Genomic DNA, 27,776 nt, shown 5'->3' with positions numbered 1-27,776 from the left:
CCGAGGGGGCGGGGGAGGGGGGCACTGCCCATTTTGGTAGCCGGGGCAGCACCCCCCCACCCCCGGGTCACTTGTGCCACATCAGTTTACATCATAATCGGGACCCGACCTTAAAAATGTCCGGCCCCCGCCCCCTCCCCCACCCGCGGCTGTGTCCAGACGGAGAATGTTCTAGCGCTGGGGGCGGCTGCGGATGAAGTCCTGGGGGGGAGAGGCGCGGGCCGAAGGCGATGGTGGAGTAGCGCTGCCTCGCAGAGGCAGGATGAGCTGAGGCGGTGACGGGGAAGGAAGGAAGGAGGAGAGACAGCATGGAGGACTTTCTGCTCTCCAATGGATACCAGCTGGGCAAGACCATTGGGGAAGGGACCTATTCAAAAGTGAAGGAAGCATTTTCCAAAAAACATCAAAGAAAAGTGGCAGTTAAAATTATAGACAAGATGGGAGGGCCAGAAGGTGAGAAAAGGCCTTCTCTCCCTCAGCCCCGCGCTGGTCAGAGGACTCCCATTGGAGGGCAGGAGAAGGGTGGGGGTGGGGTCTGCAGTCGGATCCTTCAGCCCGGACCAGAAAGGCAAAGGGGCCTTGAACCGCAGCTTCCTGCCGGGGGAGGAGAAAAGAAGTGCCCAGTGTTGGATGCGGGCAGCATGGGCGGGGCCTGGCTCCCTTTGTACCGCTCTTCTGCCCACGCACACGTTGGCCCCAGGCTCCCGGTTACGGAACACTGTAACTTGCCCTTCCAAAGTGGCAACTCCTCTCAGCCCTTAGTACAGCCCGTTGGGTGTGTGGAGCTCCTGGCCAAGGGGCCCCAGAAGCAGAGGTGCCGGCGCCCAGCTGGCAATAAATGGGAGGGAGGGCGAGGACAGTTTAAGGGAAAAGAACGGGGCTGAGCCTTGCTCCTGAAGCCATGATAAACGATAAACGTGTGTGACCTTGAGTTGAGTCAACTGTCTCCTTTAGTTTCCCGTCGGCAAAATTGGGCTAATGCCACCTCTACATTTGTATAGGGCCTTGCAGGGCCGGTTCTAAAGTGCTTTCCAGGGCCTCGGTCCCTCCTGGCTGATCGTCTTAACAACCTGGTAAGGTAGGAAGTGCAGGGACTCATAAGAGATGGCTCCTGCTTGGACCAGCTGCCCTAGTTTTAACCATGGACAGGGGAAGTAGTTGGCTTGGGCAGAGCTGGGCCTGATGCCCTGCTCTCTGCAACATGCCGTTTAATAGGAAAATTAAGAGCTGCAAAGCTCCCATTTTGCAGATTAAGCAATTTGAGGCACTCCTGCTTGTCCTACCCACTGATGTTAGGAGAGATAACAAAGCCTGAACATGAGAGGGCTTTGGAAAGCATAAAGCGGCAAGAACCAGGGGAAGACTGGCCGTGAAGAGAGTATTTATAAGCAAGCACAGTCCGGAGTGAGGGAGACAGCAAGGTTGCATTTCTGTGTCCTGTGCGTGCCATCATCCCGTCCTCGGCATGCCCTCACTATTCTCTCTCCTTCCCCACAGAATTTATCCAGAGGTTCCTGCCGCGCGAGCTCCAGATCGTCCGCAGCCTGGATCACAAGAACATCATCCAGGTGTACGAGATGCTGGAGTCAGCCGACGGTAAGACCTACTTGGTGATGGAGCTGGCCGAGGGGGGAGATGTCTTTGACTGCGTGCTGCACGGTGGGCCTCTGCCCGAGAGCCGGGCCAAGGCCCTCTTCCGCCAGCTGGTGGAGGCCATCCGCTACTGCCACGGCTGTGGCGTGGCCCACCGCGACCTGAAGTGTGAGAACGCCCTGCTGCAGGGCTACAACCTGAAGCTGACCGACTTCGGCTTTGCCAAGGTACTGCCCAAGACACGGCGGGAGCTGAGCCAGACCTTCTGTGGCAGCACAGCCTACGCTGCCCCGGAGGTGCTGCAGGGCATCCCCCATGACAGCAAGAAGGGCGATGTCTGGAGCATGGGCGTGGTCCTCTATGTCATGCTGTGCGCCAGCCTGCCCTTTGATGACACGGACATCCCCAAGATGCTGTGGCAGCAGCAGAAGGGGGTGTCCTTCCCTGGGCACCTGGGCATCTCGGCTGAATGCCAGGACCTGCTCAAGAGGCTCCTAGAACCAGACATGATCCTCCGGCCTTCAATCGAAGAAGTTAGTTGGCATCCATGGCTAGCAAACACTTGATAAAAGCAATAGCAAGTCCTCCCCAATAAAGCAGGGGAGAAAGAAAACCCAAAGTCTGCTTCTAAAATGGTGATATATATTTTACACTTTACGTTTGCTTATCCTATAAAACCCATCCCCACCCCCCTTTTCTCTTTTCCCTTAAAAGACCTTCGTGGAACCAAGGGCTTCATTCAGATCTCCCATTTATCATGCCCGATGTGATTTTTATACAACAGGTGTTTAACTAAAGTAAATAAAATAGACCCCAGAAGCACACACCTGGGGGAGGAGGAGGAGGAGGAGAAAAGTTACCAGAACTATTGGATCTACGCCGTTGTTGCAACTTCCTTTCCAAATAAAAGCAGAAGCATTGGGAATAATGCAGAAAAGGCCTCTTGACTCCTTATCTCATCGAGGGCCAGGTGCCTGCCTCTTGGGCAGTATGTGTTGAACAGACCCTGGCAGGCCACTCTCCCCTTTGTTGCAGGGTCCCCGGGCCAGGGTCCTAGCTTGCAGCAGCTCCTTTCTCTTAGCCCCCAAACTGAGTGCCAGGGGTGAGAGGGGCTCTGCTCCAACCACTGGCCACTATGGAATGCTGCTCGGGGCTGGGCCCATACCAAAGGTACTGTAGCCCAGGGCAGGCCAGATGCCTCCCCCAACCATGACCTCTAGGGGTGACAAGAACAAAGCCCCAGACGCCTCTGGCTAATGTCGAATGTCTTTAATAGCTGTTAACTGCATGTCTGCAAAAGGTTCAGGACAAAGTTTCTTTGAGGGGTTTTTAAATTACAAAACTAACAGCTGTTAGAATCTTTTTTTTTTTCATTTTCCCAGCTACAAAATGCTCTGGGGAGATGCATTATAATTTAAAATATATAATATTGCACAAACAACCAAAAAGGTTAAACTAAACAGATTACAAAGAGAAAACCCCCACCCTCCCACCCCAGAGAAAGATTCAGCATTTTAATCCCCAACTGGACTTTCTTGATGAATGTGACTGATTGGTCATTCTCCCTCCCCTTTTCCCATGACCTTGGTTGTCAAACACACCAGCTTCTGTATGTGCAATGGGAAGCAGCTTGAGGGTGCCCCTCCCTACCCAGAGAAGGAGGCTAAGAGAGAATGAGGACAGAAGCCACTGTCTCCCCAGAACCATGGGCCCTTAAGGCCAGGGGGGGAATTCACGCTAGCCAAATGATGTCAGGAGGTGAGTGTAGATGAGCATGGGCAGGTGTGCCTACTTGCTCTACAATAGGCCCCAAGGAGGAGCAATGGGGTGTCTTGAGAAGAAACTCATGGCTTACCCAATGAAGGCTGTAAAAGGGTTCTTTGGGGGCTGTGACTGTACCTTCAATCCTGTTTGTGAAGAGGTGTGTTTCTTAGTCCAAGGAAAAGGGCTGCAGAAGGTCCATCCCTCACCCCGCCAAGGAACAAGAGCTTGAAGTGGCTCCCCCGGCTCAGGGAGGTGAGAGCAGAGCAAGAAATGTAAGGAGAGCGTGTCCTCACAGACTGAAAGGCCTGGGAGTAGCTCAGCTCCTTGAGTGTTGGAGAAGCAGGTGCTGTGAAGAGGCACTGGGAGAGAGGGTGCTTTAGAAATACCAGGGATGTGGTGACGGTGGGCAGCGTTTGGTCTCCAATCACTACTAGGAGAGTCCCCACTTAGAAATCTGAAAGACAGAGATCACTTGGGCCTCATGAATAGAGAGAAAAGGCCTGGTGTAAAGGGAGAGGAGTCCCCTAAGATGTGGACATTCCCTACAAACGAACAGCCTTTCTAGGGAACATTCCCCTGAAGACAAGTGAACACGTCCCCTTTCCCCACTGCCCCCTCACTGCCCCAGCCAGTAGAGTCAGACAAAGAAGGCCACCTATGGTAGGGTGGGGAAAGACCTGGGGAAGGGAAAGCAGATGCTCAGGGAAGAGATGGAACCAGACCTAAGGCAGGAAAAGGACTTTCTGAAGTCAGCCCCTCCTTTCTTGGAGCCTTGATCCTGGAAGGGAGACAGGCCGTGGAGGGGATAGCAGGTAAGCAATGAGCTCCACTGGGGCTCTAAAGTGGTCTGTAGATTTAGCTTCCATACACACAAGCAGGCAGAGGACAAGAGGCCACTGCGGGTACTGCCTGGGGACAGTGGATTTACAGCAGAGAAATCTGGGCTCTTCTAAAGTGGTGGTGGTAGTGGTGGTGGGATTCCCCTCCCCCCAAGCCTAGAATTGGCACAGGTCACATGACTGTCTGGCCTCAGAGAGGTCCCTCCTGGAGAGGAGCATGTGTTGGACTCAGAAGATGGAACAGACAGCATCAGGTGGCTGGAGGAATGTCCATGGGGCCATCCAGGACGGGGCTGAGGAGGGAGGTGGGAGCCGTGTGGTGTGGAGGAGTGTCCTCTCCAAGCCCTCCCACCTCATTCCCAGTCTTCCCACTCCACATCTTCCAGCTGCAAATGGGAGTGGGGAACAAAACAAAGAACAGACATTTGTATTTACTTTTTCAATTCAAAGCCAGCCCTAAACTACCCAGTCACCGAAGGAGGGCTGTGTCTGTGTCGTTCTCACTGGCAGCCTGGGAGGCACAGAGCTGCCCTCCTCCCTCGGTCTCCACTGACTTTTCCTGCCCCCTGCTTGAATCCCTCAAGTGCATTTGCCATGCAGTTCCCCCGGAGGGATCACCCTTTGGCTTGTTACTAATCTCCCAGTTCACTTCTCTGGGATGAGAAAGGGAAAGCTCAGTGGCAGGCGCCCTGAATGAAGCGAGAGCGAATGATCCTCCTGGCAAGAGGAGGGGGTTGGCCTCAGGTGAGGGGCTGGCTCCCTGCTGGCCCTTGCCTCTCTAGCTGCCTTCCTAGTGATAGATAAGGAAATGTCTTCTGTTCCTGTAACCCTGGGAGAGTCACTTCTGTGGGCAGGGCAGGGGAGAGGAGGGAAGAGTTGGGTTGGGCCCTCCCTAGCTAGCACAGCCTCACCTCTCCAGATCCATCGGCTTTGGACAATGCCAGCTGCACCTCCTCCTCAGTCATGTCCAGATCAAAGTCCTTCTCCCAGTCTTCACTGATATCAGTACTGGAACCTAGAACCAAACCAAAGGCAAAGAAAAGGCTTAGGGCTAGATCACTTCCTAGAGAAGGTTCAATCATGCTGTAGTGACCCCAGAACACAAATGTCTCCATTTCCCAGAACTGATCCCTTCAGATTGGAGAGTTCCAGGAAGCTGTGAAATCTCAGGGGAGGGATGAATGTACCCTTTGCTCCAATTTAGCAGCCAAGAATGCTCGCTCCCAGCTGTTGTGTCACAACTCCTCCTTCCATCCCTAGAGTAAGGGTTCTGGGTTTTTAAGAGAAAACTAGCATAGTGATTAGTACACTATGTTTGGCGTTAGGAGGACCTGGGTCTGAATCCCACTCAGGTAATAGCTGTGTGACCTTGGGTAAGTCACACAATTTGTCTCAGCCCTTATTTCCTGGTCTGCAAAAGGGGAATGATATTTGTAGTACTTATCTCACAAGGTAGTTGTGAGACTCAAATGAGATAATGGATGCAAAGCCTTTTACGAACTTCAGAGTGCTATATAAATGCCAGTTATCATTATCAATACTAGTCTTTCTGGCCACCTATTAAGGGAAGAAGGGACATCATACAATCTGATTACTGGGGTGTCTGATGAACAACATTTAGACAACGTGATCTCTTAAGCTGCCTTCCAATTCTAAAGACCAGCACCAAACAGATATTGAAGATCATTCACTCTATACTCTCACTCAGTCCTATGCAAGATGCAAGGGGAATCCATGGGATACAAATATGGGGCAAAAAAAGGAACCTTAGAGCCCATTTAGTCAGAGCTGGAAGGGACATCTGAGGGCAACTGAGTCCAACCCATACCTGATCAGAAGCCCTCCAAGTAAATCTCTCTAACAAGGGACAGTGTGGGAGTCTCGTGATCTCACTTTGGACACCTCTGACTGTTCTTTACACTGGATTGAAATTTGCCTCAACCCAATTTCCTTCATTTGCAACTAGTTCTGGCTTCTGGAGTCAAACTGAACAAGTTTCATTCCTCTTCCTCATGAGATTCCTTCTTATCATAGCTTTCTCTTCTCCAGATTAAATGAACCTGCCTAGCACAGTTAGAAATGTGTGATCAGACCCTGGGAACATTTGGGCCTGGAGTTATAGACCCAAACCACCAATCATTGTAATAACAATTAGCATTTACATAATATGTTAAGGTTTGCAAAGCACTTTATATGGTCTACCATTTGATTGTACAAGGGAAGTACTGAGAAATAGGGTTCAAAAGAAGGAATATAACTTTTTTTTTAACCCTTACCTTTCACCTTAGAATCAATACTGTGTGTTGGTTCCAAGGCAGAAGAGCAATAAGGGCTAGGCAATGGGGGGGGAGGGGGGGGGAATGACTTGCCCAGGGTCACACAGCTAGGAAGTGCCTGAGCCCAAATTTGAACCCACGACCTCCCACTTCTGAGCCTGGCTCTTAATCCACTCAGCTACCCATGGAAAACTTGGCAAATGAATGGATAGAGGGAGTGAAGGGAAACAAGGTGTTAAGGATGACTCCCAGGATGGATGACTAGAAGGATGGCACTGTCTAGAAAAGCAAAATGGAAGTTTTGGAGGCAAACAGGCTTAGTAGGGGAAGACAATGATTCCTGTTTTGGACATACTAAGTTTGAAATACTAGTGGGTCATCAAGGAAATAAATGTCTAGCAGGTGATATGGGGCTATAGTTCTACAAAATGAATCAGTCTGGCTAGATATGGGAGCCATCTGGAAGAGATGATGATGAAGTCTGCTGGAGATAATAAAAGTCAGTAAAAGAAGGGAAGAAGAGAGAGAAGAGAGCCCAGGACACAACCCTGAGGAACATCCATGACTGGCTAGCAGGTTGATGGGTCATGAAAGAAAAATAAGGAGTGCTCAGAAACAAAGAGAAGTAATGCTACGAAAGGCAATGGAAGAGAAAATCTAGGAGAAGGTGATTGTGACACTGCTCTCTCCTGATTCTCCTCTCTCACTAGTTTCTCTCCTGAGCTATTCTAGAGAGGGTCCTGCATGAGCCTTTTTGGACAACTCAAACTGGATATCCAGTAAGCATTCTCAAACTCAACAGGGCCAAAACTAGAATTCTAATCATTTCTATCTTCACAACCCCACCCTTCTCTCTACTAACAGTCTTCACACTAGCTCAGGCCTTCATCTTTTTCCTGGATTATTACAATAGCTTTCTAATTCTCTTCTCTGTTTCAAGTCTCTCTTTACTCGAAACTATATCACTCAGCTTCAAGAGTGATTTTTCTAAAGTATAAAGCTAAAATAATAAGAAAAAATAAAGTAAAAGGTTGACCATGTCACTCAGTAAATTCCAGTGATTCCCTATTACCTCCAAGATGCAGTCTTCTGTTTGGTATTTAAAAGCCTCCTTCCTACTTTTCTTCTCTTAAGACCTTATTTCTCTCTATATACTCTACAATCCAGCCAAATAGGCCTTCTAGTTGTTTCTCAAAAATGTCATTTTCGGGGACAACTGGGTAGCTTAGTGGATTAAGAGCCAGGCTCAGAACTGAGACATCCTGCTAAATGCATTGCTGGTGGAGTTGTGAATTGATCCGACCATTCTGAAAGGCAATTTGGAACTATGCCCAAAGGGCTTTGAAAGAATGCCTGCCCTTTGATCCAGCCATACCATTTGTGCCCCAAAGAGATAATAAGGAAAAATGTTTGTACAAAAATATTTATAACCATGCTTTTTATAGTGGCAAAAAAAAATGGAAAATGAGAGGGTGTGTTCCTTGATTGGGGAATGGCTGAACAAATTGTGGTATCTGATGGTGCTGGAATAATACTGTGTTGGAAGGAATGATGAACTAGAGGAATTCTACATGAACTGGAAGAACCTCATTGAACTGATGCAGAGTGAAATGAGCAGAACCAAGAGAAAATTGTACACAGAAAGTGAAACACTGTAGAACAATCTAATGTAATGGACTTTGCTACTAGTGGTACAGTGGATAAAGCACTGGCTGTGGAGTCAGGAAGACCCAGGGCAAAATCCTACTTCAGATGCTTATTAGTTGTATGACCTTGGACAAGATACCAGCCTTTCTCAGGTTCAAAAATGCTGTAAAATGGAGATAATAACACCACCTTCCTCCCAGAGTTGTGAAGATCAAATGGGATAATATCTTTAAAGCAGTCTGCAAATCTTTAAATACTAGAGAAAAGTTGGCTAATATTAGCTAATATTAGTCTATTCAAAATACTTTTTACATACCTTGCCATTTATGTATTGACTCCCTCTTTAGAAATATGAACCTCTGGAGGGGAGGGATAGTTTTTGTCTTTCTCTGTATCCCCAGTGCTTAGCACAGTGTCTGACATATGGTCAGTATTTACTAAATTCTGCTATCATGTGATATACCAAAGACAAATAGAAAAACAGCTGAGAAAAGGTCACTGCATTCAGTAATCAAGATGATCCATTGGTAGCCTTGGAGAGAGCAGTTTTAGTTGAGGAATTGGGTTTTTGCAGGAAGTAAAAAAGGGTGAGAGAAAGTGGCTACAAGTATAGAAGGTATTTTCCCCACCTAGGAGTCTGGCAGCCAAAGGATGAAAAGACCAGTAGTTTAAGGAGCCAACAGGAGTAAATTATTCTGAATGGATGGAAGAGACCTAGACAGGTTTGTAGCCAAAAGTATATAGGGAGAGATTAAAGATGAGAGACTCACTGTAGGGGTAAGTTGTCAAAGGAAACAGGAAAAAAATGGATCAAAGGCATAAGTACTAACCTTGGACGAAATACAGAAAGAGAACAGAATGAGACTGAGGGGCTCTGAGGTCTATAGTAGGGAACAAGAGGCAGTTTACAAGGGAAGCAATTCAATTGATAAGTATTCACTAATTGGCCTAATGTTTGCCAGTCCCTGCGCTAGGCAAGAGGTACAAAGACAAATGAAAAGCAGCTCTTGCCCTCAAAAATACTGGAAGAGAAATGACAACTGACTTAAGTAAATAAGCAACCATTTGAGAAGGGGAGAGAGGACTAAGCAAAAAAGGCTCTGAAGAATAGGAGGCACCCAAACTGAACCCAGAAAAGGAGCTAAAATTTTTAAGAAGCAGAGGTGAGACAGGAAGTCATTTTTAGGTATGAGAAGAACCTGAAAAAAAGCATGGAGGTGGGAAATGGAGTTCAGAGTTAAGTCTGGGGAACAGCAAGTAGGTTTGTTTGGCTGGAGTAGTCCATGAAGGGAAGAAATGCCAAATTAGTACTGAAAAGTAGACAGGGTTGCAGCAAAACAGGAGTTGAGACTTGCAGAGAAGAAAAATAATGAGCTGTATGAGGGTCTTGAGGGGAGAATAAAATGGTTTGGGGAATTCACAACAGGGAGTAAGTGAATCAAGGAAGGTCAAAAGGATTATCAAAGAGCAGTGAGGACCCAAGTTACAATTATATAGCAAATTTGGCACATCATATCAACAAATTGGTTCAGGACCACAACTGTGTCACGCCTCTCTTTTTGGGCACACTTTAGAGAAGAAGCTTCTGTACTGCTGAGTGTGGTGGTCAAGAATTTAGTGTCTTCTGAAAGGAACCTTTCAGATTGTGTTATGCAGATTCAGTTATGCAGCTTTGCATAACTTTAAGAAAGAAATTGTATGAGAGAAAAAGGTCTAAGATAAAGGGTATTTTCCAGTGAGAGAATGGAGATTCCAGAGGGTGTCATGCAAGGTAATGGTAGACGATGACAGGTCACAGGGAAGGATAGGGCTGAAATGAATGATGGTAGGAGGAAATGAGAAATGAGTTTTTGCGTTGACAGAAAAGGCTTTGTACTTAGGAAAATAATGGGAAAACAAAACACACACACACACACACACACACACACACACACACACACACACACACACAACCCCCAATCTCTGCCCTTCTTCCAATCTATCCTTCCCATTGCTGCAGAGGAATCTTCCAAATCCATCAACCCCATTCATGTCCCTCCTTTTGGTTTGGTTCTAGTTATCGGCTGAACAAAGCCTAAACTCCTAATAAGTCTTCAAAGTTCCCCAAGAAGTGGCTCTTTCTTCCCTGTCCAGTTTTCTCTCCCCTTGGTACACTTTGTGTTCTAGCCAAACCTGCTTTTTCCTGCCCCCATTCTTATTGTTTCCATCATCTCCCATCAGTCTATCTGTTCCTATGGCTCTGATGGATTGTCCTGTCTTATCTTCAAAGCTAGGCTCTGATGCCATCTCTTTCCTCACTCAAAGGTGAAGACAGTCTCCCTCCCTTAACTAGCTTCTTCTTGCACTCTGCTATGATCTCTAGTTCCATTCCTTTCTATCAGTCACTTGGGGACTTGCCCTTTCCCCTTATCAGACTACAGGTTCCTTAAGAGTTAGGCTGGTCGTTGCTATGTGTGTATCCACTAGGCCTTGGCACACAGAAGTTACTTAATGTTTGTCGAACATTAGAACTGGAAAGGATTGTAAGATGTCACCATCACAAGATTAACACAGACAGGACTGGATAGAACCTTCATTAACTTCGAGACTCTGGTTTTTCAGATAAAGAAACTGAGCCTCTGAGAAATGAACTAATTTGCTTAATGCTAGCAAATGGCTGTCAGGATTCAGATCCAGATCTCCTGACACCAAATCCAGCCTTTTCTTCTATGGCAAACTGCTTTACCACCCACAAAATTTACCAGGGTAATAAAGGCAGTAATCCTATAAGCCTTGAGATATTGGGGGGGGGGGCGGGGGAGAGGGGAAGAGGGAAGACACTAGAGTATGGCTCTGTCATATGGAGGGAAACAATATCATACCCTTGAGGGGAAGGGAACAAGCATTCCTTTAGGGTCTACTAAATATCAGGCACTGTGCTAAGTGTTTTACAACTGTTATCTCCTTTACAATTATCATCTCATTTGATCCTCAACAGCCCTGGGAGGTGGGTGCTATTATTATTTCCATTTTGGAGGTGAAGAAACTGAAGCAGACAGAGGTGATTTGCCCAGGGTCACAACAGCTAGTAAGGGTTTGAGGCCAAATCTGTATTCAGGGCTTTCTGACCTCAGGTCCATCAATCTGTGCACTCTGGCGCCACCTGGCTGCCACATCTTGTGTACACAGAGATGGGGTTGCAATGAAACCAAAGAGCTTATTTTTATCCTGACACTATCTGGAAGATCTCATACCCATTCTGTAGAGGAAGAAACTCAAGCAGCTTTCCCAAGGGGGCGCCCTCGAGTAAGTGGCCCAGCCTGGCAAGGGCTCTTTCCACCAAACAAGGAAGCTTCCTCCCTGTCTGTCGGATGGTCCACTGAGGACTGAGAAGCCTTCAGCTCAGCTGAGCCTGAGCCATTTCAAATAGCTCCAGGGTAGCATCACCTTCAACTCCTCCTTCCTGCCCACATCTTTCCAAAACAATCTTAGATTTGAACATTTCTTCCTGTCCATTCTAGGCTGCCCAGAGTCTACCTTCATCATCACCTCATGCCAGGAAAGCATCCTCCTCCTTCAATCTCCCTGTCACAATCCCCAAAACACTTTTCTTCAAATGCCAACAGAGACAAGCCAGGCCTTTGCTCACCACCTGACAACAGCTGCAGATTCCTAGGCCAAGGATTCAAAGCTTTCTAACATCTGGCTCTCTCTGACTGTTCCACCATCCGCCTTGCCATTTGGGAATGGGCTCAGGCCAGCCACGCTTCACCCCCTCAGGACTGTGCTGCTGATTCTGTCAGACATCACCATTTCCCTTCCCTCCACCCCCAGCTCCCTTTTGTGTTGTTTCCCCTCCCTAGAATGTAAGCTCCTCAAGGGCAAGGATCCTTTTTCTTTTTATTTGCCACTGTATCCCCAGCACTTAGCACAGTGCCTAGAAAAAATGCTTATTGCCTGACTGCCTGTAAAGGCTCCCAGAACTCTGGAGCTGGGAGGGGCCTTGGAGACATGAAGCTGCCAAGGAGGCAGCTGGGTAGTCAGTGGATTGAGAGTCAGGCCTAGAGACAGGAGGTCCTAGGTTCAAATCTGACCTCAGACACTTCCCAGCTGTGTGACTCTGGGCAAGTCACTTGACCCCCATTGCCCACCCTTACCACTCTTTCACCAAGGAGCCAATGCACAGAAGTTAAGGGTTTAAAAAAAAAAAAAAGTGGTCAAGAAGGCTCATCTCAGGCTTGGTGAATTGAGGCACAGCTTTAGGAAATCTGGATGGACAGTGCCTTTGACCCCCTCACTATGGCCTGGGTAGCCACATTTGTAATTCTACATTTTGTTCTGGTCACATTTTAGAAAGAAAAGTGACCAGAAGGAGCAGTCAAGCTGGTGAAGGGCTCTCTTTACCATTCCCCATGTATGTGGCCCTGAAGCTCCTTCCCCTTTCTGTTTCAGAATGTTCTTCCTGCCTAGACTGTCTTCAGCCCATCTGTGCAAATTAGACTATTCTTGACGCTCAAGGCCTACCCCTTCCAGGAAGTTTTCCCCAATTATTCTTATATTGCAATTGAAACATGAATTATCACTATTCTGACTCCCACATGATCTCTTCTTTCTATGAACTTCAGATGGTAGGATTTAGAGTCCAGGGCACCACTTAGCATCCAATTACATACTTATTAATCAGAGAGAGACAGAGAGACCTTCTCAGCTACCCTGGAAGCTCTTAGGGGTTAAGGATTCTGCCTTGTAGCCCTGGAAGAATACACTATGAGACCTGATGACACCTGGCTAAGTCCTTTTCTTTATTCACCTTGTCCTTTAATGACAGCACTACAATGGTGTCACCTCACTTAATCACTCCACCATCATAGTGCTCCCAAATTAGTGCTCCCAGCTCAGTGAGAAGTGGCTCAAATTCAGTAAGGAAAGCACCTGGGATCTGTCCCTAAGAACTGACCAGAGTAAAGGAGAATAGGGTTGGTAGGGTTTAGGGACACCTCCACTTTCCTCCTCCCCTCCAACTCCCTCCTAGGTTCTGGCCTCTAAGACCCACCTTTCTTCCCATTGTTGGAAGGTGTAGACTTCCCACTGTCCGAGTTCAATTCAAACACCCGTAAGTCTGTTGGTCCCTCCTCTCTCAGAGTCTCTACTCTGATCACTGGTTTGGGTTCAGAGCTGCTCGGACGACCAGTGGGGGTTGAAGGCTTGGGCCGTTCCACAGGTGGTGGGCCCGTCTCTCCTGTATCAGCTGTGGGAACAGGGTCTTCCAAAGTCGCTTCCAAAAGCTTTTGGGAGAGGTCTTTAGTAGGGGCTGGCTGCATTAGTGCTGCGGCTTCAGGTGTAAAAGCAGGGTTGACGACCTGGGTCACAAGTGAGACACTCTCACTGCTTTCTGAAGGGGTGACCTCGGATGAGTGTGTAGCCACAACTCCCAAACTCTCTTCAGAAGGACTCTGAGGACTGCTGGCCCAACCCTTAGCACTTGGGGTAGGGCCCAAGATAGCAGCAGCTTTTTCCTCTTCTTGGGACTGCATATTCAGCTGAGATGTTACCAAGGGTCCCTCTGTCATGGGAATGGGAAAGGGAAAAGAAGGGGTAAACATTGTGACTCAACAGGCTCTCAGCAGATGGCTAATACACACCCAGCATGGGCTTGGGTAGGCCCTGAGAAGCCCCCATCCTCTTCTTCACTTGCTGAATTCCTATATATTCTTTAAAGCCAAACTCAAACACAGTCTCCTCCAGGAAGTCAGTAACAAATCAGGCCCTCAAACCTCAGAGGACTTAATACCTCAATAGTACTCAGTAGTTTACCATGGAATATATTATCATACACACACACACACACACACACACACACACACACACACACACACACACACACACACACACATTTGTCTCCTATTGAAATGTAAGCTCCTTGCAGGCAAGGATCATGTCTTATTTAAAATTTGTATAGCACTTTGCACTTCCCATAGTTGGTCTATCTGTGAATGAATGGATGACAGAAATTCAGTACAGCAAAATTCCTAGCAATCTGTGTGATGATGGAAGGAGGGCACCTTTGGCCAAATGTCCCTCTTTCTTTACCTTCTTCTTCCTCCCAGCCTGGTTCCTCTGAGACACTTTGTTCTGCCCGCTGTTTCAGAGCATCCCTCCGGGCCTCTTCCTAGAGAAAAAGAAGAGACAGTCTGAGGGTTCAAGATACGTCCAGGTGCCCTCCCCCAACCTTTTTCTTCCATTCCCCTTACCACTAACACCCAGCCTACCACCCTTCACAGGGAGGGATGGGCATACCTGCTCTAAGTGGTGGAGCCTGTAGAAGTAGCGGTGCCAGAATTCTGAGTGGGAAACAGCTGCTGGGACCTGAAGAAATGTGAAAGTAAATGTAACAGGGGAAGAGGCTGCATGAAATCCCAGAATTCTTTTGAGCTTACCAACCAGTGTGTATCAGGCAGAACTTGCTAGAGAACTCTGAAACAAATGTGGAACCCCTCAAACATTTTGTTTGGAGAGGAGAAATTTTATTGAATCTTTGGAGGAATCCTTTTATTCCTAGCCAGGCATTGTCACAAATGCCAGATCATGTCACTCACACATCTTCAGTGGCTCCCTAGTTCTCATATAGTCAAATTCAAAATCCCAAGTTTGATGTTCAAACTCCTCCAAAATCTTGATGCTTATTTCATTTCCAGCCTTATCTCTTAAGTACATTAAAGAGGGGTAAAACAAAGTGTTGTGAAAGATAGGCAAGGAGCAATTCACTATCCCTAAAACACGTCTTTCCCCACCTTTAAGTCTTTGCTCTTCTGTCAAAATTATTCATTTTACATCTTGTAATGTTCTCTATCTCGTTTGGTCATAAATTCTTCCCTTCTCCACAAATCTGATAGGTAAACTATCCTATGTTCCCCTAATTTCTTATGGCATCACCCTTTATGTTTAAATCCATTTTAACTTTATCTTGGCATGGAGTATGAGAGATTGAACTATACTTAATTTCTGCAATACTGTTTCTCAGTTTTTCTAGCAGTTTTTGTCAAATATTGACTTCTTGTCCCAAAATTTGGGATTTGGGGGTTTATCAAACATTTGATTGCTGAGGTCGTTTACCCCTAATCTATCTTACTGATCCACAATTCTATTTCTTAACCAGCAGCAGATTGTTTTGATGGTTACTGCTTAATAATAAAGTATAAGCTCTGGTACTGCTAGGTCACCATCCTTCATATTTTTTTCATTCATTCCCTTGATATTCTTGATTTTGTTCTTTCAGATGACTTTATTATTTTTTCTAATACTATAAAATAATTTATTTTAGCTTGATTAATATAGCACTGAATAAGTAAATTAAGTAGAATGGTCATTTTTATTATATTAGATCAATCAACTCATGAGGAATTCCAGTTGTTTAGATCTTTTAGATCTAGTTTTGTGTGAAAAGTATTTTGTAACTGCATTCATATAATTCCTGTGTATGTCTTGGCAAACAGGTTCCTAAATATTTTACATTGTCTAGAGCTATTTTAAATAGAATTTCTCTAACTCTTGCTGATGAACTTTGTTGTTACTCCATAGAAATGCTGATGATTTATGTGGGTTTATTTTATATCCTGCAACTTTGCTCAAGTTATTTCAAATGATTTTTTAGTTAGGTCTCTCCAAGTATACCATCATATCATCCACAAACAGTGATAGTTTAGTTTCCTCATTGCCTACTTTAACTCCTTTGATTTTTCTTCTCTTATTGCTAAAGCTAGCATTTCTAGTATAATATTAAATAATAGCGGTGAAAATAGACATCCTTGCTTCACTCTTGATCTTATTGGAAAGGCTTCTAACTTATCCCCATTGCAGATGATACTTGCTGATGGTTTTAGATAGATACTACTTATCATTTTAAGGAAAGGCTCATTTATTCTTGTGCTTTCTAATGTTTTTAACAGGACTTAGTGTTGTATTTTTGTTGAAGGCTTTTTCTGCATCTATTGAGATAATCAGGTGATTTCTATTAGTTTTGTTACTGATATGGTTAATTATGCTAATAGTTTTCCTAATATTAAACTTGCCTTGCATTCTTGGTAGAAATCTCACCTGGTCATGGTGAATGATCTTGTGCTATATTGTTGTAGTCTCTTTGCTAGTATTTTATTTAAGATTTTTGCATCAATATTCATTAAGGGAATTAATCTGTAATTTTCCTTCTGTTTTTGGTCTTCCTGGTTTACATATCAACAGCATATTTGTGTCATTAAAAGAATTTGGTAGGACCCCTTCTTTGTCTATTTTGCCAAATAGTATATTGAGTACTGGGATTAATTATTCTTTAAATGTTTGATAGAATCCACATGTAAATCCGTCTGGCCCTAGGAAAAATAGTTCCTAACGATTGCTTTAATTTCCTCTTTACTGATGGTGAATTCACCCTTTTAATTTTTGATACTGATAATTTGATTTTCTTTTTTTTAATCAAATTAACCAATGCTCTATCTACTGTATCTGTTTTTTTTTTTTCAGAAAACCAATTCCTAGTCTTATTTATTAATTCAATAGTTTTATTACTTTCAATTTTATTAATTCCTCCTTTGACTTTTTTTTGGATTTCCAATTTAGTCTTTAATTGGGGATTTCTAATTTTTTGTTCTTCTAGTTTTTTTAAGTTGCTCACCCAATTCATTGATCTGCTTTTTCTCTAATTTATTGATATAGAAATAAATTTCCCCTAATTATTTGGCGGTACCTCATAAATTTGGATATGTTGTCTCTTCATTATTATTCTCTTTAATGAAATTATTGTTTCTATAATATGTTCTTTGATCTACCCCTTTTTAGCATTAGATTATTTAATTAATCTCCAATTATTTATCTTTCCATAGAGCTTTATTGATTATAATTTTTATTGTTTTATGATCTGAAAAGGATGCATTTATTATTTGTTTCTGTATTTGGTTGTGAAATTTATATGACCTAGTATATATGGTTAATTTTTGTATATGTACTATGTGTTTCTGAAAAGAAATATATTCCTTTTTATCCTCATTCAATTTTCTCCAAAGATCTATTAAATCTAACTTTTCTAAAATTTCATTTACTTCCTTTACTTCTTTCTTGTTTATTTTTTGGTTAGATTTATCTAGTTCCAAGAGAGGAAGGTTGAAGCCCCTCCACTAGTATAGTTTTACTATTTCCTTTTGAAATTCATTTAACTGCTCCTTTAAAAATTTGAAGGCTATGTCAATTTGTTGCATATGTGGTAAATATTGATATTACTTCTTTGTCTATAGTACCTTTTATCAAGATGTAATTTAGATATCTATTTTTACTTCAGCTTTGTCTGAGATCATGATTGCCATCCCTGCCTTCTTTATCTCAGTTAGATTCCACTCTCAAGTCTTATCTTTATTGTAGGATTTTGGTTTTTACTCTACTATATGCTTCCATTTTATGGGTGAGTTCATCCAATTTTCATTCATAGTTATGATTACTATCTGTGTATTCCCCTTCATCTTATTTCCCCCTTTTTATCTTGCACTTTTTCCTCTCCTTTCACTCTGTCCCTCCTCATAAGTGTTTTGTTTTTAATCACCCCCCAATTCCCCCACCTTCCCCCCTTCTTATTCCCTCTCTATTTCTCTATAGGATAAGATAGGACTCTATACCCCAGTGAGTATGGTTGTTATTCCTTCTTTTAGTCAATTCCAATGAGTAAGGTTTAAGTATTGCTTGTCACCACCTTCATCTTCCCCTCTACTCTAATAGTTTTTTTGAGCCTCTTTAGGTGAGAAAATTTCATCCTAAACAGCTTATTCTTGTACTATAATCTTTGCTCTTCTGCTTCCTACTCTTGTCCGGACAACTTTCTCCTAACCTGCTAAATGCCAAATTTTTAAATGTTGCCTTCTCCACGAAGCTTTCCTAGATCTCCTCTCTCCACTGCCCATCTCTGACTTTGTTTTATTATTCTCCTTAATGTACTCACCTAATACTGTGAACTATAGGTCCCCAAATTAGTTCTGTGAGAAGCAGGTCTATGTCTGGCCCGCATTTCATGATTCCCCAGCACCTAGAAGAAGCCTTTGTACACAGATGCTGAAGAAATGTTTGTTGAATAGATGAAAGGCAAGAGAATGGGTCTTAACTCACAATGGTTATTCTCCTTGGTTCCCTGACCCCCTGGCTCAGCTACCTGTGCTAGTGACTGCTCAGGAGTCCCAATGTGAGGCTGGCCGTGCTCAGTCCTACCCCAAAGGACTCCTTACCATCTTGGTGTAGAGGGCCCTGATGGAGGGGCTGCTGATGAGCAGACTGGAGATCTCTTCTTTCTTTTCCTCCAAGTGGAACTGGGCTAGCCAAGCTTCAAACAGCTCTGGAGGCCCTGCAAAGGGACAGATAGATAGTATAGGATAACACAACCCAATGTAACAAACATAATTTAGTGCCCTCTGGGTATAGAAAACTGTACCAAGGTTTGGAGGAGAAACAAGTTTAGAGAAAACACAACTGGGGTCCTTAGAGCTTATACTTTACTAAACATCCTCTCCCTTTAGATTAGTAAAAATAGATATTACACATGATTTGATGTGTAATAAAAGTCTATTGTTGGTTGTGGGGATAGGGATAAAACAGGAAGAAAAGGAAATTTAAATTTCCTGAAGGAGGTGATGCTTTAATGGAGCCAGTCAGTTCTCAGTTCCCTTCTTTATAAAATTAAGGGATTTACCTGCATCACTTCTTTGGTCATAGAAACTTGAAGACCTAGAGAAGCCACCTAGTCCAATTTCCTCCTTTTAAAAATGAGGAGGGGCAGCTGGGTAGCTCAGTGGAGTGAGAGTCAGGCCTAGAGACAGGAGGTCCTAGGTTCAAACCTGGCCTCAGCCACTTCCCAGCTGTGTGACCCTGGGCAAGTCACTTGACCCCCATTGCCCACCCTTACCACTCTTCCACCTATGAGACAATACACCGAAGTTAAGGGTCTTTAAAAAAAAAAAATGAGGAAATCAAGTCCCAGAGAAGTTAAGGGTCAAAGGTCACAGGAATAGGAAAAGGCCAAACAGGGATTCCAAATCAGATTTGTGGCTTTCTTTACCATGCTCCACTGCTTCTGGGTCCCTTATGGCTCATGATTCTATGACTCTGGTGGAGAGCTTTTTCAGGGGAAGTGGGCAGGGCTCTGGTAGTAGCAGATGGTCACCACTATGGACATAGGGCCAGTAAGTAACCAAAAGAAGCCAGTTTCATTCAATACATTTGACTCTTCCATCCCTGTCTGGGGCACAAGGCCCTGGGGCCACCTTTGCTCACTTACCATCGGGCTCATTGCAGTATGTTGCAGGGTCTGACTGTAGGCTGTATAGGCGAGCCTGGCATGAGATACAAGGAAGCACAGAGCATGAGACAGGCCTCTGAAGGGAGTGGGCCCATCCCTCCCTTTGTCCCTGGGGCTAGACTTTGGAGGAAGTATTCCCCCAACACTGGGCTATCTGCTCCTTGCTTCCTCTGGCAGCCCATCATTCATGAAGTATATATTCTATTCTCTGGGAAAGTTCTGGCAGGCTTCCCTGGTTCCCAAGGGAGGCTCAGGGTCAGTGTATAGAGCTGTGGAATGAGGGATAGATCCACCCATTTACCCTGGGGGCTAGGCCTTGAGTTCTAGTGCTGCCACTTTGAGTACTCTACCTCTCAGAGTCTCAGCTTCCTCACCTATGAAATGTGGATGGGAACAATTGTGCTCTCACTGCTCATCAAACAAGGGTGTTGTGGGAAAGCACTTAGTAATCTGTGATGGGTAGCCCAAATAAGAACTGGCCCCATAATGGTCTTAAATGATTCTGAAGGCTGCCCAGGATCCAGCACAAGTAGGGGCACAGCCCACCAGAGGTGTTCCTGACCAAGCTGCTCAAACAAAACCCTCTTAAGGCCAGACCATCATCCAAGTGTGTATGCCACCAACTCCTAATTTTGTCGTCGTCCCCCCCGCCCCCAATCATGCTTCTTGCTGGCCCAAGAGGCTTGGAGCCTCTAGGAAATGGCCTGTTCCTGGGCATTGTGAGTCATTAACTTTGATGAAGTTATAGAGAGCTGGTTAGCAGGGCTGAATTCTTTTTAGCCCCAGAGATTCAGGAAGGTCTTGCCTAAGGTGTCAAGTCTTTGTGCTCTATTATCAGGAGATTTCATACCATGAAATAATAAAGCCTTGAAATAATTATAGCTTTCAGATGAGATATACCTGAATTATTATCCCTAAGTTACAAATGAGGAAACTGAATCTCATAAGAGCTTAAGCTGGAGATGGGGAGATACCTAAGGACTGATTTTTATGTATATGAGCCGTAGGAATTGCTCCCACTAGCTATATCCTCAAGTCACTGCCTAATACTACACTGATTAGGGGGTAGAAACACACCCAGCATGGAGTCAGGGTCATTGCTCTTAATTTGGTTTAGTCTAGAGGAAGTTCTGGTCCTACCATGCCACCAGACTATCTGTCCTAATACAATCAGTGTATCCTTAGAAACTAAATTGAATGCCAGGATAAAGGATATGGATTTTTATCTTTCAGGGAATGAGTCACTGAAATCAAGACTAGTGTTTTAAGAAAATATTTTGTTCTAAAAAGCTGTATGTGTCACAGAACTGAGATTCAGAAAGACCTGAATTCAAATACTGAATCAGATATTTACTAGCCGTGTGAACTTGGGCAAATCACTTAATCTCTGTTTGCCTCAGTCACTTGTAAAATGAGGGATTTGGACCTGATCACTTCTAAGGTTCCTTCCAGTTTTAAATATTCCTATGAAATGCACTAACAATAAAGACATATATTGCCAAACTACATCTATTTAATTCTGTTCTTTATTATTAGTATGAAAATGAAAAACTAACCAATTCCCCCAAGCTACATTTAGCTGCTCTCTCAGTCCTTGATACTTAGGGCCTTCCATTGTAGGGGTATTTGGGTGACAGAAACATAGAACAGAAACACTGAATCTAAAGCACAGGAACACTAAACATCTCATTTTACAGTAGAAGAAACAAAGGTCCAGAGAAGAGTCACTTGCCCAATACTGGCAGTAAGAAGTAGATCCAGGATAGAAGCCAAGTCTCCTGATTTTCAAGTCTTTTCTACAATATGCTGCTTCTTGGCAGAGCACAGTTCCTGCCACCCAGAGCTTATGGTCTTGTTAGGTCAGGATAAGAATGACTAAAACTGCTGAATAACAACACAAGACAGCTTTCAGAGCCATCAACAATGCATACAGGAGTCAGAAAACAGAAGGGTCAATGGGGGCTCTGGCAGTCACATTTTTTTGGCAGAGGTAAGACTTAGATTGGACTCTGAATGCTAGGACAGCTTTTAAACACAGAAGTATGGAGGAAGTGAGACAAGGTGTGCCATGGCAAGATAACTTGCACCAAAGCTAAGAGTTGAGACAGAACACCGAGGACAAAAGGCTGGTTTGGTTCTTTTGGGAAATGAAATAGGTTGTCTTGGGAGAATGGGGCTAAATGATGGAAGATCTTGAAGGATAAGGATTTTGGATTTTTTTTTGTAAGAAATGGGATTAATGTTTTAGGGAAATGACTTGAACTGTATGTGAGGGACAGCCTAGAAAAGGCTAGTAGCAGGAACACTAGTTAGCAGGTAATTACAATAGCCTCTAGAAGAGGTCTTAAGAGTTGCTCCTGGAGGGATGACAATGGGAATGACAAGATATGGAGGATGAAGGAAAGCCTGATTAATATAAGAGAAAGAAAAGTGATTGGTTATGTGCATCTGAATGCCTGGTATAAGGACAGAATTTTCTCTGAAACTCAGTTTCCTTATCAGTAAGATTGAGCAGAGTAGTTAGTAAGCTATACTTAACAGCTAAATGTGGCAGCGCACTGCCAGTTTCTATGCAGTCAGGGAGCTAAGAATGGTTTTGCCTAATTTAAACTTATTAAAAAAAATTCTTATTTCATGGGTCATATCCATATTCATGTGGTCTGCCAACCTCTGGCTGAGAGAAGGGCCCCCAGCATGTTGGGTGTGCCCTCTAAGGAAGATCCACAGAAGGCCACAGAGGACAAATATTCAGGACAAGTTGTGGTCCTCCTTGATGGAGAGAGGCCTGACACCTAAGCCATCATTATCTACTGAGATAAGAGGACCTCCCTCCTCCCACTGGTACCCTGAGGATTCAACAAGATAACTCATATAAAATGGTTTGTAAACCCAAGTGTGGTACAAATGTCAGCAATGATTACTATCACTGAAGTCTTTCCCAGGATGTAGTTTGTTTCCCCATTGCATCAGAACTCCCTCAGATCAGAACAACTCATCTTGGACAAGTCATTTAACCTCTAGGAAATGCATTTTCTTCATCTAGAAAATGGGGATAATTCTTTTACTCTCTGAATGCCTCTGACGGTTGTAAGGAAAACACTTTATAAAATCTTAAAAGGCCATGGGAATTGGAGGCATTAGCATCCCTATCAGAAAGAGTTCCCATGGGGTGGGCCCCCTCACATTTTGTCCCCATCTTCTATGGGCATTCCTAAGGGGAGAAAGCCATTTGTTTCTCTTGCATCTCTTTCCCCAAAGCCCAGCCCCAGGGCTCTGCACAGACCGGCCTCTGTCTGTGGGGCTGCCTGGGCATACCTGATACATACCTTGGCACTATCATAAAGTTCAGTAGTTCCTGATGGTGTGCCCATCAAGGTGATGACATCACAATCAATGGTTTTGTCAGGGGAAGGAGCAAATGTATCTGAGATCACCCCAAGGAAGTCAGAGAGCCCCTTCTTCATCTTCTCTGTTGCTCCTGATGAACCTTCAGTCTGCAGAGAAGTCAGTGGGGAAGAGGCATTTCAAATTTACATTGCAATTGGATATGTGGGGAGAGTACTGGATCCAAATCTGAACTAGTCACCTATCCTCCTCTCCTATCTGGGGCTTGGTGTCTACTCTGGGGCTGTGAAGCCTGGAAAGAACTGGGCAAAAAAGAATAAGGGACAGGAAAAGCATGGCTCAGAGTTGGGCAAGGGGTTTATGTAGGAGTTACCAACTAGGCAAACACAAGCAACTTTAACTTCAAAACAAATCAGGTGAACAGTGGTCATAGTGGCTTGAAATGAGGGGTGGGAAGAGAGTATATTTCCAGGCCTCCCAACTGTCTTCCTCCATGAAATACTAAAACCTAGAAATTCTACTTAAATACATAAAAAAACAAAAAAAAAAACACATAATATGTTATCAATAACAAGAACAAGGATTTCCAAGAGAAAGGACACATGGCCCAAGGGGTTAACATGAGCAGTCAGGGCATAAGGCCACAGTGAAGTAGAATGAGAAGTAAATGACTTAAAGGAAACAAATAAGACTATGAGGTCTCAGGTCCTAAGGTTCCACAATGGTGAATTCAACCTGGCCCTAGGGGTCAGTTGCCTCAAGCTAGAGGAATGGGCAGGAGGTAGGCAGTTGGTTCTACCCACAAAGGGAATACTCACAGTCAGCTTTTCCTTGACCACACTGGCAGTGGCTGCAATGGTACATGCTGTGTCATGTTGTACCACCTGGCTAAATTCTGTTAGGTCCCGTTTCATGAATTCCAGGGCTTCTGTGGACTGTAGGGAGTGGGAAACCAAGTGTTGACCTCTAGACCACTTATACTCTTAGGGTCTCTCTCCACTTTTCTCCCCCTTTCTCCTCACCCCAATCACTCTCCACTTCCTGGCCCAAATAGCCAAACTCCAGCTCCTGTAGCATCTGAATACTGAGTTCACTCATTAAACAAAGCCAAAAAAGAATCAATCTAGAACTTAGATGTCAGAGGCAATCACCCATTGATTTTTTTCAGATTATATAATTCTAGGCTCATATCAAAATCCTCATCCTATAACCAAGAATCCCAGACCTCTCCATCTTCCAACACCCTAACTTGGAAACAATGCTCTAATTAAACTAATGACCATGATAAATAATGATGTCAATATTATTGTTCAGTCATGTCTGAGTTTTGATGACCCTATTTGGAGTTCTCTTAGCAAAGATACTGAAATGATTTGCCATTTCCTTCTCCAGATTATTTTAAAGATGAAGAAACTCAGGCAAACAGGGCTAAGTGACTTGCCCAGGGTTACATAGCTACTGTCTAAGGTCAGATTTGAACCTAGGTTTTCCTGACTCCGGGCTAGGTGGTCTATCCACTGTAATAATATTACCTTGCAATTTTTTGCTGTTTGTGATTTTTCACACACAATTTTATTTTGATTCTTAAAAGTTGTCCTGCTATTGGATATGGATAAAGGGCAAACATGGATAGGCTGGGACTTGTATCAGTGGAGGGGAATATCCATACTGATAAGATCAGATCCACTAGAAAACTTGAGTAAATGCTATGATGCAGATAGGACAAAGATTATCCTCGTTTGTAAAAAGCAAGTGTACAGGGCTTGTTAAAGGGAAGTGACTTGTTGGAAGTCACAGAGCCATCACACAAAGCTGAGCTTCCTGCTTCCCTTCAGTCATGTCTCATGCTTTTATTTCCCTGTTCTCCCTTCACTGTTTCCACATACTTGCTTCTCCTTTCAAACCAGGCTCCATATATTCTACTTCCATGAAGCCTTTAAGGATTAATTCTAATGAGTTCTACTTATTTCCTTTATTCCATCATTCCCTCTGGAATTATATATGTAATTGGAGAAAATAATTTACATTTGTTTAACAGACTAGAAGGACCCTGAAGATCATCTCATCCAAATCTACTCTATTCTCATTGAGTTTTCTGGGATCTCTTACCTCTCTATCTTTCCAAATGGTCCCAGGGTTTGCCCCCTCAAATTGGGAGTTCCCTAAGGGTAGAGGGAAAGGACCAGGTCTTTTTTTCCCTCTGATCTCCCCATACTATTAAGGACAGAGGGTGATGGAGACAGTTATAGACAAAAATAACCAACGTAACAGTGCTATCTATCCCACAGGAAGCCCTAGCCTGCTGCTGGATGAATAAATTACAGTACTTCACACTCAATTTCCAGGAAATACCCTTAAATGTGAAGGAAGCACTATAAAAGCCCAATTAGAAGTGAAATCATATCATTCATTCCTCCAGAGCAAAAGGGATAGCTCAGGACAGGATCAGGGACTATGCTTGGAGCAGTGCCAAAAGTCACTTTACTAATTACAAATACTCCCAAGCCTTAGCCAAAGCAAGGGCTACAAGCTCCTAGGAGGTAAAGCCTGTTATGGAGAAACAAAACTGGTTTTACCTGTTTTCTGCCTAGGTAAACAGTAATTAACTTCATCAGAAGTTAGTTTTGGCAAATTATATTGGAATGGCATTAGTGTACATATTACTGGACCACTTAGCATCCTGGGAATAACATGGCAATGCTAAGAAAGTAGAAACAGGAAGGAAACAAGTTCCTACTATGTGTAAGGGGCTGTGCTAAGCACTTTACAAATATGATCTCATTTGATCCTCACCACAATCCTGGAATGTAGATAATATAACCCCCATTTTAAATTGAGGAACGTGAGGCTTTAAGTGACTTGCCTAAGATCCCCTGGCTAGTTAAGGTCTTCCTCACTCCAGGCCCAATAACTATCCACTCAGTGCTATTCTGCAGCTGGACCTTGGGTCAAAGTACCTACTTCAAAACTCAATTCCACTATTTCCTGACTTTTGGCAAATCTCTTCCCTTCCTTAAGCTTCTGTAAAATGAGACAGTAGACTAGATGGTTTACAAGGTCTAATCCCAACTCTAAATCCTATAATTAATTCTACTTATCAACTTTTGCTCCCTACTACTCTCTTATATAATTGATCCACTCCAGAAAGACTGGCCCATGGACTGCTACAGGAATATGCCAGGCTCATTCCTGCTTTTTTACCTTAGCTCATGTTATATCCCTAGGTAGAATGCTCTCATTTCTCTTTCCCAATCTGAAGCCCACCCAATGTTCAAAGTGAAGCTCAAGTTTCACTTCCTCCAAGAGGCCTTTGTTGATAGTCCTAGCCCTTAGTCATCTTCTCCTCTTGTAGTATTTACTGTCTTATTTGCCATAAATCTGGTCCTAGGCACACACTGCTGTATACTTTTATGTTGTTTCTCCAATCACTGTCAACTTTTTGAAGGTAATAACTATCATTGATCTTTGTACCCCCCAAAACTTAGCACACTGTGCCCTGCTTTGTTTACAGACTTATACAACACCAGAGCTTAAAGATATCTTTATTGATTACCTAATCCACCCTCTTATTTTATAGAAGAGGAAACTGAGGCTCAGAAAAGGGAAATTACTTGCCCACACTCATATGCCTAATTATTGCTGCTATGGCATAATCATAAGGCCTGCCATTGACCATTCTTATCACTTCTTTTTTCATACTCCTTCCTCTTTTGTAAAATAGATTTGTGATACTTAATGCTGCCTGACAGGATTGTTGTGAGGATCGATCAAGAATTTAGTTTCAAAATACTAGATAAATATCAGCTACAAATGTCAGGCAAATAGGCTAGAATCCCCTTTCAACAAGCAAGGGAGAGTCCAAGTCAGCTTAGAAGGGGTGAGGAGCTCTGGCCCCCTTTTACCTTCTCTTTGACAACCTGGTAGCTCTGTTGCAGCCAGCTTCTCCACCAACCTCCATCCTCCCTGTGGAGGAAACAGGCACATCAGATGGAAACAGAAGTTTGGGAAATAACTTCTCACCCCACCCCCAAACTCCAAGAGTACTGAAGCAGTTTCCAGGGGGTTCAGATATTAATCGTGTGCAGAGCTACTTGTGGGTGCTGGATGCCTGGAAATCATCTCTGGGCCTGATATGCATGTTTGTAGGGGGAGAGGAGAGTTTGGGAGGGATGGAGAGGTAGACATACAGGAACAGGAGTGTGGGGGTAAATGCTGGGGTGGGAGGCGAAGAGTCAGGAACTGTTAGGGGAGAGATTAGTCTGAGTGTATGTGTAAATGCTCTTGTGAACAGTCACTGGGAGGAGAACAAGAACACGAAGGAGGGGAACATTCCATATGCTATGCTTGGGAAAGAGGAACAGTGTAGGAAGAGAGGAATAGACACATGGAAGGATGAACATTCCATGGGTCTTGGTGAAGGATAAATAGGAATACTTGGGAGGGGATATTCCACAAACTTGTTAAAGAGACTAGAAATTGGGGGAGGGTGACTATTCCATAGAATTAGTAGAGGGAGGATACCACCATGGACTTGGGAAATGGGCTCTAGAATACTAGAATGTTTAAGGGTAGGAATTCCCTGGAATTGGAGAGCACAGGAATACTGGCCTTAGGAAGGCAGGAATACTGAGGGATGAATTATTTCCTGGATTGAGGGGGTCAGGAGTACTGGGAGAGAAATATGTGGGTAAGTGAATATATTCTGGTATTTGGGGAGCAGACCGGAATACAGGGGCAGGAGTATGAACACCCCTAAATCGGGGGAAAGACAGCCCGGACCTAGGGTGGGCGGGGCAGAAAAAGGGAAGGGGGAATTAAACCCGGCTCTGACTTCCCCCCTCAAAGCCCTCTCCTCCCCCTTCCTCCGGGTGTCCCTGGCCCGGCCCCGTCTTGCCTCCAGAAACCACAGACTGGCCCCCTCCGGCCTCCATACACTACCCTCCTCCTCGGGTTCCCGCCCGCCCCTGGGCCCCGGTGCCGGGATGGGGATTCTCACCCTTCCGCCAT

The 27,776-nt window shown here is 44.3% G+C and overlaps 2 protein-coding genes across 4 annotated transcripts; one reads left to right on the top strand and one right to left on the bottom strand.

Annotated features, from left to right (window-relative positions):
- Positions 1-233: 233 nt before the first annotated feature.
- TSSK3 (testis specific serine kinase 3) lies at positions 234-2,159 on the top strand. The gene is made up of 2 exons (XM_044671444.1): positions 234-453; positions 1,498-2,159. The coding sequence occupies exons 1-2, from the start codon at positions 309-311 to the stop codon at positions 2,157-2,159; spliced, it is 807 nt and encodes a 268-aa protein (XP_044527379.1). The 5' UTR covers positions 234-308.
- Positions 2,160-2,847: 688 nt separating this feature from the next.
- Positions 2,848-27,776, bottom strand: BSDC1 (BSD domain containing 1). Of its 3 annotated transcripts, XM_044671439.1 has the most exons (11): positions 27,766-27,776; positions 26,672-26,732; positions 23,588-23,704; positions 22,751-22,918; positions 19,404-19,458; positions 18,358-18,473; positions 14,396-14,464; positions 14,189-14,267; positions 13,152-13,619; positions 5,108-5,211; positions 2,848-4,582 (listed from the first exon to the last, which is right to left on the bottom strand). In XM_044671439.1, exons 1-11 carry the CDS (start codon positions 27,774-27,776, stop codon positions 4,550-4,552), a joined length of 1,281 nt encoding a protein of 426 aa, XP_044527374.1. In that variant the 3' UTR covers positions 2,848-4,549. The 3 variants fall into 3 exon arrangements, with proteins under 3 accessions (XP_044527374.1, XP_044527375.1, XP_044527376.1); XM_044671440.1 differs by lacking the exon at positions 22,751-22,918; XM_044671441.1 differs by lacking the exons at positions 22,751-22,918; positions 23,588-23,704.

The sequence above is a fragment of the Gracilinanus agilis genome, chromosome 3, assembly GCF_016433145.1.
Source record: "Gracilinanus agilis isolate LMUSP501 chromosome 3, AgileGrace, whole genome shotgun sequence".
Taxonomy (NCBI): domain Eukaryota; kingdom Metazoa; phylum Chordata; class Mammalia; order Didelphimorphia; family Didelphidae; genus Gracilinanus; species Gracilinanus agilis.
This window is presented reverse-complemented; position numbering and strand designations above follow the sequence as displayed.